General features: G+C 41.9%; 1 protein-coding gene and 1 pseudogene across 1 annotated transcript in view; both read right to left on the bottom strand.

Moving 5' to 3' along the window:
• LOC138059989 (cationic amino acid transporter 2-like) overlaps positions 1–1,693 on the bottom strand; it is a 6,437-nt gene extending 4,744 nt beyond the window's left edge. The window contains exons 1-2 of the mRNA XM_068905653.1: positions 902–1,693; positions 349–583 (exon numbers count right to left, since the gene is read on the bottom strand). Coding sequence (XP_068761754.1) covers positions 349–583; positions 902–1,691 — 1,025 coding nt within the window. The 5' untranslated portion in view covers positions 1,692–1,693. The remainder of the gene's footprint in view (positions 1–348; positions 584–901) is intronic.
• A 2,702-nt stretch (positions 1,694–4,395) lies between these two features.
• On the bottom strand, positions 4,396–9,036 carry LOC138059509 (cationic amino acid transporter 2-like; annotated as a pseudogene).
• Positions 9,037–12,500: the final 3,464 nt, after the last annotated feature.

Below are 12,500 nucleotides of genomic sequence, written 5' to 3'. Positions count from 1 at the left end.
TTGGAAGTAGTCTCCCCCGTGAAATCGCTTCTAAGAGGCATGGGTCCATCCTGAATTGACCGTCGTCACAGACTACTTTGCATTCCACTTCAAAGCAGCTTTTGACGTCATCTCAGGGCTAGATCCATTCCTCACAACCTCGGCCGTGGAACAAACTTGACGTCTGACGGCATATTAAGAGCGAAAAGGACAAAATGTGTTTACTGTAGATGAAGAAATTTATCTCGGTAAAGAAAAATCACCTGATATAATGGACACTTTTACTAAAGTACTGATTTACTGTGGCAAATGAATTGTTTTGAACACTTAGTTGCGAACCTAAATTCGTGGACAAAGAAGGATTCTTACTTGAAAATGATTCCATCGCTTCCCATAGAGTACAGCATCCTAGGCAATGGTAAAAGGCATCCAAGGAGAGATGACGTCAGCCCACAAAGGGCTCCGACAGCAATAACATACTGGGCCCACGGTGCACCTTTCAAAGCGAATATCTTGGGTAATGTTCCTCCATCAGGGAGAGTACTATAGGGCCACATAAGCGTAAGAATAGCTGATACGCCGAAATACGCCAAGGTGCATATACCTGTCAAGAGAACGACGACCAAAAAGCTACGGCTAAATGTGACTCGGAGGAAATGTTGGATATATACCCTCCCCTCCCTTCCTTATTTCTTTCTCTCCCCATTCCCATCGAGATGCCAAGGCCAAACACAACAATTTGATCCTAGTCAATAGAGGAAAATCCAACACGCAGGAAATCGGGCGCGCGAGGAAGGAGGGACCATGTTCCACCCTCCTTGCTCGCTCGCCCTTCCACGTTTTAACGTGCATGATTTTCCCTACCATCAAGTTTTCAGTTACCTTGACCTAAGTTATGCATCATCTTAGCTTCAACACTCACCAAGAGACAAGACAATTGAGATGGGTATTCCTCGGCTGGGATTTCTTGCTTCCTCTCCTGTAGTTGCAATAATATCAAAGCCAACAAAAGCATAGAAGCAAGTTGCTGCTCCACTCATCACTCCAGAAAATCCAAATGGCATGAAATTATCGGACCAGTTCTTCGGTTCTGCGTAACACGCTCCAACACCCACCACGAAAAGGATGACGAATATGTTGATGCAAGTGACAAGCGACATCAGCCAGGAGGTTTTCCGAATGCCATATACCATAACAATGGTCAACACGGCAATTATCAGCACTGCCAACAGGTCTGGATATTTTGCAATACCAGCGGCATGCATCTCGCCGATGTTTGTTACGGTAAAGTTTTTGATTTTGTCGTCGAAGAGAGAATCAAAATACGAGCTCCACCCTCTTGCCACTGAGGCCGCGCCGATGATATATTCCAAAATCAAATTCCAGCCAATAACAAAAGCGCAGAGTTCCCCTATTGTTACATAGCTGTAGACGTAAGCAGAACCGGCTTTAGGGACGCGGGCACCGAATTCAGCATAGCAGAGACCAGAAAGGACAGACGCTAAACCGGCGATGAGAAATGAAATAATAATACTCGGACCTGTGTCAGGAGCAACTTCTCCGGCCAGTACGTATATTCCAACACCAAGTGTACTTCCAACACCAAGAGCAGTCAAATCAAATATTGACAAACAGCGGTTTAACTGAGTTGATGTCAATGTATTTACGTCGACGACCTTTTTGCGAGTTATGCAGTTGTATAAAGATGTCATAATGTATCGTCTGGATTAGCATAAGAGCCGAACGAATTAGTTGGTCAGGGTTGAGTTTCCGAAAAAATTGGAAAAAAAACCTTGCCAGTCACGAGGTTTTGTCTTTATCACATTACTTTTAGTTGCTTTAAGTGAGTTATGCTAAGTAATAAGAGTTTTTCAAAGTCCATTTTCGTGAAGATCAGCTCATGCGGAAGAGGAGATAGTTTTTGGAAAAATACTGTCTCATGATATACAGTGGCCAAGTCAGCTGAAATGAAAAGATAAGGTGACAGGTAGCCCAATCGTAGCTATCAAATGATACCAGATGAAGGATAATGATTTTTATCATGATTTTTATCATCCCACTGCTTAACCTACACGTGCTCACGCGTCTAACATCATTTACACTATTTTTAATCAAAAATCATATTGCAAAAATGAAGAGACGAAGAAGTGATTTTGTAAAACATCTAGCTATAAAAAACGGCGATAAAATATATCTAAACATATTAAAAAATACTAAAAACTTTGTTAACAAACGACCACGTTTCGACGTTAGCCAAACGTCATTATCAAGTCAAAGAAATTTTGAAATTGCAATCTATAAATAGTAAAAGAACAATAGTAAATAAAAAGCCTGTATAGTGAAAGAAAGAAACAATGAAAATTAACCAAAACGTTTTGCACGTATGGAATCCGTCTGAATATTCAAATTAGGCTAGAGACTCTTAATGAGGAGCATTTCATGGACTAAGCAATCAAATTTGCCCTGGCCTTAATATACTTTCAAAAGATCTTTACAATCTCGGGAGAAAATGTGGTAGCGCATTTCAAATCACAGCCATTAGAGAGCTTAACCACGCGACGTTTTTGAGCGTATTCAGTTTTTCACTTGGCTCGACACTGCTACATTTATATTGCTAGCATATCCTTTCACTCCCGTAGAATTCTGAACGTAACGGCCTGTTACTTTCGGATTTAAAAGACTTAAAAGGCCGCTACTTTTGGATAGTTACAACGGTTATCAGTAACACGCGCCCCTCAACGACACGTTTTCATATTCGAAAATCAAATTTCGGTGGACGTCAATCAAATGTTTCCACGACGAATTCAACTGCCGCAAAGAGAACTGGAGTATCGTCATTTAATTGACGACCACCTAAATTTTACTTTCGAAATATGAAAAAGTAGTCGTTGAGGGACGCGTGTAACTGATAACCGCTGTAAAAAAATGTTTGGTAATTCAGTAGCCGTCTCACGCAAAATGACACGTAACATGAGATCAAAAGTTTGTTATACGACTAATAAATTTGTAGCCTAACGTGCAACGGCGTCGGATTTCCACATGTATTTTTCGTATAGATACTCGAAGGCGAAGATCACTTAACCCAGTAGTAAATGCGTTCGTAATATGTATAAAAGTGTTCGTAAATATTTCAGTAGGATTCAGTCAAGTTACAAATAAGCCAAGGAGAAGGATCACAAAGGTTTCTGTCTTTGCTTAGTCCACTCAGGTTGTTCCATCCGCATTACGCACTACGCATATAAATAGTTATTCGTTTTAGTTCAGGGAAACTGAGACAATATTTGCCGTACACCTTACCGTACCGTATTAGCGTTTTTGCACGTTCCAGTAACTATTCTAAGAGACAATTGCTTGATATTTTGCTATTCATTCGAGTAGCGCATTACATTAAATGTTACATTAAAGACGATAGATTTTGTTTTAGGTGACGTTATTGAATGGGCCGCTACTTTCGGAGGGATGGTTACCTCGGGGGTGGGGGGGGGGGGGTGGGGGCGTTAATTTCGGGATTTAACAGAAGCGTACAAATTAGCGTTACTTTCGGGGAGGCGTTAACTTTCGGAATTCTACGGTATTAGAGGAAAAATCTGGGAGAGACCACTGACCTGGCATGCAAAATGTTTACCTAAGGTCACTATTTGTTTTTTGCCACAGCAAGAACGAAAACAAAACACAAAACACCGGCTTTCACTTCAAGGGCACTTGCGGAAGTTCATTTGAAAGATCGACAAAAAGTTAACTCGAAGAGAACAAAATGTAGACCGTAGACGGCTGGGTAACTAGATCCAAGTGCTCAAGATGAGTTGAATTCATTAACATTTCGACCACTAAAAACTCATGAATAATTCATGATCGAAACAGCCTATCAGGTCACCGATAAAACGTCACGTGTACGAGCTTTGAAAATCCGCATTAGAATTCTTTATATAAAGCAGATGCTAATAAGGCATAGCTTGTTCATCTTGTATACAAATGTTCTCCTCTCAAAATTTGAACCTTTGTTCGGACTTCATAGGGACACTCTTTTTGTGGATTGTTTTTGAAGCCGTTCAATAAATGGGCCTTAATCGAGCGGCAGCTATAGACAATAGATTTTGTACCCCCAGCCTCGAGTTGAAATGTTTGAGAACGAGTTTCGGTGCACATAACCAAAATTTTTCAATCCCTCGGGACTCAACATGGCTGCCGTTTTATTAAGGCCTATTCGCAGGTAGTGTTTTATCGCGTCTACAGTCGACGCCGATAAAACAGTCCTACTCGTTTATGAAACAGTACTGGAACTTCAGAGGACTCGAGGAAGCTTAGCCATTAACACAGGCTCAGGTAAAAGTTGAATCGGAAGCTCATAAGTTCAACCCCGCTTGAGAATAATGCGTCTCTCGGAAACCCCAGCGCCTCCACAGGAAAAATAAGCGATTTCATTTCCTCACAACCTTTTAATTGTAAATATCTTTGTGTATCGCGACGAAAAGTTATGTCTATTCACTTCACTTCGGCTCTCCCTCTATACATCTCTTGCTTGTCTTTGGCCCTCGACACTGTTCCGCAACCCGTAAAACAAGTATATTGACATGCCTATAAAAACAAATCAAGGGATTAAAAATAGATAGCGACCATCCAAATGAATCCAACTTAAGGACGGTGCCTACTATTGTTATTGTGCATACGTTCAACGCATCTCGAGATATTCGGATTTCCTATCGGCGGTGCTTATTAATATGGGGATATTTTTGCGCGGTTCAAAACTATGCGGAGAAAGCAGAACTCAGCAAATGCTCTTGGTGTCCAAATAGAAAATTGGGGGTAAACACGCATTTTTCAGAAATAATTAAGCTTCAGTTTGGAATAGGACGCCATACATTCCTTTGTATTTTAAAGCTTTTTACAAATATTGTTGATTAATTATCTTCGAAAAATGCTTGGTTAACCCCACTTTTCTTTTTGGATTTCAATAACAGCTTTTCTCGCATAGTCAGTAAACCGCGCGAAAATGCCCTTGAATTAGTAGGCACCGTCCTTAAAGAGAATGAGATGGTTATTTAAGGGAGCACCGATCTGCAACTCTCATTACTGGGTTGCCTCAAGATACTTTCTCCTCCTCGACAATTTTTTTTGACAATGAACATCCTTTGTGTCATTTTGATTGGCCGAAATGCAAATAAATGGAACGCAAACGTACTTTGCCGAGCATCGACTAAACTCCCATTCTCGTTCCCAGAGTCTTCGTTTCGTTCGGCGCGAGTGGCTCTGGGCACGAGAATGCTTAACTCCGGTGCATATCACTGGCCTAGTTAGTTTATTTCAAGTTTAAATCAGACGCGGTACGAAACATTTATTCGCGGGTGATTTTTTAAGCAGGGTTTGAGTATGTTTTACCTAAGCGTGGTTCACCCAAAGGTTTTAGGAAGGTTTGCGGGGATTTAAGTGTGGTAAAAGCTTGGAGTTAGCTTGACAGAGGCATTGAGAGAGTTTATGTGTGGTTTCACTGCGGACAAAAAGGAGGTTAAAAGTGGGGTTTAAGCTTCGCTGAAGTCACGTTCAAGCGAGGTTTCAGCGTTTCAGTGTAGTTCACCTCAGGTAACCTGGGGCCTGTTTCTCGAAAGTCTCGATAACTAAAAGAAAAACGTAAAACTGCGACCTGTAAAGCTCGATGTTGTTGCTTCGACTCAATTGTCTATGATGGGCTGGGTATAATTGCAAAATTAAGTTACTCCGGCAAGTCAGAGCAGATGCGGACTTTCCAACATGCCACTCATAACGTGAGTTTATGCAGCCGGCAATCAGCACTGATGTTTTTTCTTTCACTTCTGGGGAAGGCACTACAGAAACTCCTTAACTCCACCCCTACTACTGAAGAAATTTTAAACGAAGAAAATAAAGTTTGCAATCAAATGTGTTAAAGATGTTTTCCAAAAAGTGTCTGGAAATGTAAAAGAAATTACTTTTTCGACAACGAATATGAACAAATTGGACAACTAATTATTCTGAACAAGATGGTGGCGCCCGGAAAATTCTGAAAAACGAAAAACAAGCGATTTTGAAATTGATAGATTCACTTTATCTGGAAAAAGTTCAAACACTGTAAACATTAGATTATCTCGTTTCAAATTCTTTTTTTTGTTGGAGTGGAGATTCCCTTTAAATTCATTAATAACCCCTTTATTGAAGTAACCAGGAAAAAAAATAGCGCTCACCAATTACCATCCAGACAGCGAAACGAATCCAGGTCAAGTAGGAGAGCTTCAAAATCAGGAATACATTGATGAAAACTGAAATCAGCGGAAGCACTGGAACAAAGGGGACTCGAAAAGGCAGGGGCGTCATGTTCTGAGGCAGCCTCAAAAGGAGCAGAATACAGCCAATCAGGGATAAGCATATCACCGTCAAAAGTAGAATGGCCCACCATTTTGCTAGAGAAAGATAATGAGATCCCCAGATAATCAACGCACTCAGAGCCGAGAAACCAATGCTACTTGCAATGATGGCAGTCAGCGCCAACGAGGCTGTCGCTTGTGAAGGCTGACGGGGCAAGCGGCGTACTCCAAGCAGTGGGATATCTTGACTTGATGTTTCTTCTTCTTTGCCATTGGGAAAGCTGTTTAAGCTATCATCCGATCTGCCTTCTTTTACAAGACCTATAGTTCCTGGCTTGTACCTCAGAATCAACACGCACAGGGCAACCATGGTGTAGGCCAGCAAGGTGCCAATCGACATCATTTCTACCAAGTCATGCAGATTAAAAATAAAGGCTAGAAGTGCAGAAAACACTCCTGATACCACGGTAGCAATCGTTGGGATTTCTGTTCGGGGATTAACTTTCGCGAGGAATCTGAAAAAAGGAGAAAAAAGAAAGTAATCTTTTAGTTAGCTGTTCAAGGACTCAAAGAACGAAATATGCTTACAATCGTCCCGCGAGTGCCCGTGCACATCGACTTGGTATTTTCAACATTCATTTGCTAGACAGCAAGTTCGAATAAAATTAACGTATAATTGGATCAATAATACGTGAAAAATAACAACCGATCACCCTCTAAACAAACGAATAGATGCACGAGCTTTTGATGGTTAGTTTGGGCGTGACATCTGAAATAAAAGCATTCCAGGGTTTAAATATTCTGGAAATGAGCCGAGTTCAAGAATTGTGCATAAGTGATATAAAAGAACAGGTCAGAACCGCGCACTATGCTTCTTACATATAAACCTCACTTGAAAATGAGTCCATCGCTTCCCATAGAGTACAGCATTCTAGGAAGAGGTAAAAGTGCTCCAAGAAGAGATGACGTCAGCCCACAAAGGGCTCCGATGGCGATGACATATTTGGCCCACGGTGCACCTCTCAATGCAAATACCTTGGGTAATGTACCTCCCTCGGGGAGAGTACTGTACGGCCACATCAGCGTAAGAACTCCTGATACAGCGAAATACGCCAAGAAACATATACCTGCCAAGAAAGTCTTAAGTTAGTTTCACAACAAATGGAAAGGTTTTAGGATAGTCACATAATTCTAGATTGGATCGTCACACCTTAAATGACAATTTCACGTTCTTAACTCAGTATAATAAATCATATCTAAGAACACTAGGCCTTCACTGGAAGCTCTCTTGTGGTCAGAATGAGTTATGCTCAGTCTGGCCTCATTTAGTCTTGATTTCCAGCTCTAAAGCTTCAACAACAATTTACTTACGTCGTAAAGCCCGAGCCCGGGCCTCAGTTAACATGCAGATACCAGGCCCTTAAAATGAAATGGCATTCGGTCAACGAAAAGCACTTTCAAAAGGAGGCCTTGGCGCGATTTCCAGCCGTTTTGGGAGTCCGGATTGTCATCCACACATGGCTGATGATGGAGAGCTGTAAGACACTGAACCTTAGCGAACATGAGAGAACTTGAGAAGTGACGGACTTTGGACTTTAATTAAGAGTTTTCACGGTGGCACGGTGGAGAACGTTTCTTACCGAAGAACTAAAGAAGCTACGAAGATACTCCATCCTCCTTCACTAATGACCCCATAGTAAAGTTTTCTGTTACCTTGACCTAAGTTATGCATCATCTTAGCTTCAACACTCACCAAGCGACAAGACAATTGAGATGGGTATTCCTCGGCTGGGGTTTTTGCTTCCTCTCCTGTAGTTGCAATAACATCAAAGCCAACAAAAGCATAGAAGCAAGTTGCTGCTCCACTCATCACTCCAGAAAATCCAAATGGCATGAAATTATCAGTCCAGTTCTTCGGTTCTGCATAACACGCTCCAACACCCACCACGAACAAGATCACGAATAAATTAATGCCAGTGAACACAGAATTGAACAAGGAAGTTTTCTTAATGCCGATGATCAATACGCCGGTCAATAATGCAACGACTAACACGGATAAGAAGTCTAAATATTCTGCGATACCAGTTACGTGTATCTCACCGATTGTTGAGATGGTGAAATTTTTATTCTGTCGTCAAACATAGAGTCAAAGTACGAGCTCCAAGCTCTGGCAACAGACGATGTGCCTATAACATACTCTAGAATTAAGTTCCATCCGATTACAAAAGCGCAGAGTTCTCCTATGGTTACATAACTGTAGACATAAGCAGAGCCGGCTTTCGGGACGCGGGCACCGAATTCAGCGTAGCAGAGACCAGACAGGATAGACGCAACTGCAGCTATGGTAAACGCTATCACAATACTTGGGCCGGTGTCATTACGAGCGACATCTCCAGCTAGCACATATATTCCAGCTCCGAGAGTGCCTCCAACACCGAGTGCAGTCAAGTCAAATACAGATAAACAGCGATTTAGTTGTGTTGAAGTTAATGTACTCGGATCCACAAACTTCCGTCGAGTGAATCCTCTGATAGCGGCGTCCATATTGATGAACAATTTGAATATTGTAATCAGGTGACTTCCGATTCTACGTGTTTTTGCTGTTGTGGGCGATGATGAGTCACAGATAATCATCAAATGTACGTAATGCAATCTTCGTCACGAAGGTCACACTACTGCGTATACCTGAAGGATGGTCAAGTCACCAAAACCCAAAACAAACAAAATTTTCTCAACTAGGTTTCATTTTATTTTTTCCAGGTCTGAGATATTAATGTAAAAACGACTACTGAGCAAAACGTTTGCGATAGAAAAGAGGGGTCTTGACAAGAAATAACCGTATAGTTTTATTTTCCGTGGATGTGGAGTAACCCATTGAGCCCTGAGTCGCCTCCTATGTAATAGATAAGATATGAGCGGGAGACCTTTATGGGCCCGCGAATCGCAGGGGAGTCGTTTTAAAGCCCATAAAGGTCGGACGCGAATATTTTATCTTACTTGTGAAATGAAATAATAGATTGTGCTTGTAATGTTTATCACATGGGCGTGGAGTTGTCCCATAGGAGTTTGGAAATATTCAGCACTAAATTAATTAAGCAATTCATTTTCATTCATAGATCTTTTGTAGTAGAAACATGGCTGGTCGGTTTCGCTCTCTGAAGAGTAAAGAAGAGAACAATCTAGTGTCGGAGTCACACCGAAAGCAACACAATACAACAGTAAATGGGGTAGAAAAGTCTTCGAGGAATGGCAGCAGAGTCGGCAAAGAAAGGGTGCGTTCGATTGACCCTATTCCGGAATAAGAATACGTGGAGTGATGATTTAAAACACCAAGTGTGGCGTTCTGCAGCAACAAGGATAAAGCTATGTTTAAAATAGCATTTTAGCAGATGTTTGACAATTTTAATGTGAATCTCCGTAAAAACGAAGGACTTCTAACTTCTATTCCATCCGGAATATGGTCAATCGAACGCACCCTAAATGTGCAATGTCAGAAGTTGTTGGAGTGGCCAGTCTCAAATACGAAGATGACCAAGATGTGACGGTTTCAGTAGAGCACATGTCGCCACATGTCGTTGGTTGAGCAAATTCGTTTGTGAAGTGGCCAAGCAAAATGGAGAGCGTTATCCGCACACTTCGCTTTATTTGGGACGCGTACAAGACATGGACCCCCAGGTCCATGGACCACCCCTGTGTACCCGGTCCATGGACCCCTTCATGGACCTCGTCCATGCGTTTTACAGGCAGAAATATCTTAAGACGAAAGAGAGAAGAGATCCTCGCACTTATCTAGACAAGAGCCCATGAAAAGGAGCAAACAACTCCTAAAATAAGCCCATCTCACGGCCTTTTTAAAGACTGATATCTTTAGGGCCCGATTATATGGCGAGTTTCAACCCGGGCTGAAATTTCACTCTGCCCTCCGGGCTGAAATTTTGTTGCGATAACATGATGAATTTCAGCCCGGTGCAAAACACAAATCTACTGAGATGCAAAAACACAATTGACGCGCATGCTCACGTTCCTTTTTCAGCCCGGGCTGATTTTTCATTTCGATTACATGGACCGGGCTAGGATTTTCAGCCCGGGTTGAAACCTTCTCCATGTTATCGCCACTTTCATTTCAAGAAGATTTCTTTCAGAACACAGGCTGAAATCTCAGCCCGGGCTGAAATTCTCCATGAAATCGGGCCCTAAGACTACCTTTTACGCAAAAAAGAAAGACAGTTCCGGTTCGGTCACGTCACGCTGTGACGTCAAGTTAGTTTCTTGTGATTGGTCATCGGGCTCCTGCGGGAATCAATCCAAAAACTGAAATCGTCGGGACAGGAATATATGGCCGCTGTTCGCTCATGGTTTCAAGCAATTATCTCTTATTCATTACTAGTACAATCCCATAGTACACCTCTTTTACCCTTCCCCCCACTCCTCCCTTACCCTTTATCCCAAAAAAACAATGCATAATCATTATTTGCAATTTCTCCCGGGACATGAAGATGTCCCAAGAGGAATTTTAAAAATGTCAAATTTTTGGGGGGCAAAAGAGGTGTATTATGGGAGTTGTGCAAGTGGTGAATAAACACCTTTAGTGTCACCCAACTAGTCGACTAATGCAAATGCTGCATTTTGATTGGCTACGCTACTAGAGGACTATTAGTAATAGTCCTCGAGTAGCGAAAAGCGAGACGCTTTCTTTCGTTTTATTCCCAAATAAGTATAATTTCAACTTGCATTTGCTAACTTTATTATTGCCTTTTCTGTCCAACTAGTTGGGTGATACTAAAACAATTAGACCCTTCGCGAGCGAGGGCCACGGGTCAATAGCCCATGCGGCTTCGCCTCATGGGCTATTGACCCGTAGCCCTTGCGGGCTACAGGTCTAATTGTTAAATGGATGGTTTTCACATGACGTCACAGCAGTCATGTTGGTGCACAGAACAACAAAGTAAAAGTCTTTTGGGAATTTGCCTCTATTATAATGCAACACATGAACCATAATTAGTGTTATTATTTGTGCACCACCATAGCCGTCTCATCACGTGATTGAAAACTATCTACTCTTGCAGAACCCTGTACTACTTCAAACGATAGTTAATAGAGGGGAATGGTTTGGAAGCTCGGCAAACATCAAAGGAGCAAACAAAGATGCCAAGATTTAGGTTGGAAAGTCCACGACCGTGCACAATCTTTTGTTTTGCGCTCATACACTATGCATGAATTACGTAACCAACACGTTTCTATTGGTTAGTTCCTCAGTACGGAGTAAACAACTATTGTGTTTTTACGGTCAAGGCCAAAAAAGAGAACAAAAACCTACAACAAAGAAATTTGTCGGGTTTCATAACCATTCTGCTCTATTAACTATGTTCAAACACAAAATTAGGAAAGACTGTGGAACAATAATAACTGAGAGAATTAAGTGAAGGAAGCCTCGTTGCCTTGAAATATACGTTATATTTTTTAAAAATGACAGCGAATATGAACTGTGAGCTTCCGGTTTGTTGCGCCGTTCCGGTTACGTTCAGTCTTACCCGGGTGAGGTGAACCAACGTGGTCCACACAACTTCAAATGTGGCCAATTCACGTCGTTTTCAGGGTACGAACGGTGTAGAAATGTTCACAAATGTAAAACGCACATATAGGGCGTGCAGAGCTTTTGTTTTTGCTCACAAGAGGTATTGTTTTGTGGCGTTCTCGTAGGTCGTCGTCCGAAAGCGTCCTTCGTGGTCGTCCTCTTTCCCTTTTCCCCTCTATCTTTCCCTCCAAGATGATTTTTCCCGAGCCCTCGCGTCTTTTCAGATGACCAAAATACCTCAGCTTCTCCGGATACGGCTACCGAATTTGCCGGATACATATGGACGCAAGTCATATTCGAAAAAAAAAATTTCGGATACGTGTGAACGGGGCCTCAGATTGCAAACAGAAATGAACTTTTTTTTAGGGGGGGGGGGAGGGTTGTGAGGTGGAAGCGGAGGAGGGGTACAAAAAGAAATGACGAATGGCTTGTCACCCACAGTAGAATTTTCTAGTTGTTTTTGCTGTACTTTGAATTTCAACAATATAAAGACCTTTACGCAGTAGCCTTTCTCATCGTTAAAGTGGATACAGTATGAGTGGCAGATCTTTTATGGGAATCACAATGGTGAACCATAGTCAGCCATTCAACATCTGACTTTCATATATATTAGTTACAAAGTACTCCATATA

The sequence above is a fragment of the Montipora capricornis genome, chromosome 8, assembly GCF_036669925.1.
Source record: "Montipora capricornis isolate CH-2021 chromosome 8, ASM3666992v2, whole genome shotgun sequence".
Lineage (NCBI taxonomy): Eukaryota > Metazoa > Cnidaria > Anthozoa > Scleractinia > Acroporidae > Montipora > Montipora capricornis.
The sequence above is the reverse complement of the archived record's forward strand: the minus strand, read 5'-3'. Positions and strand labels throughout refer to the sequence as shown.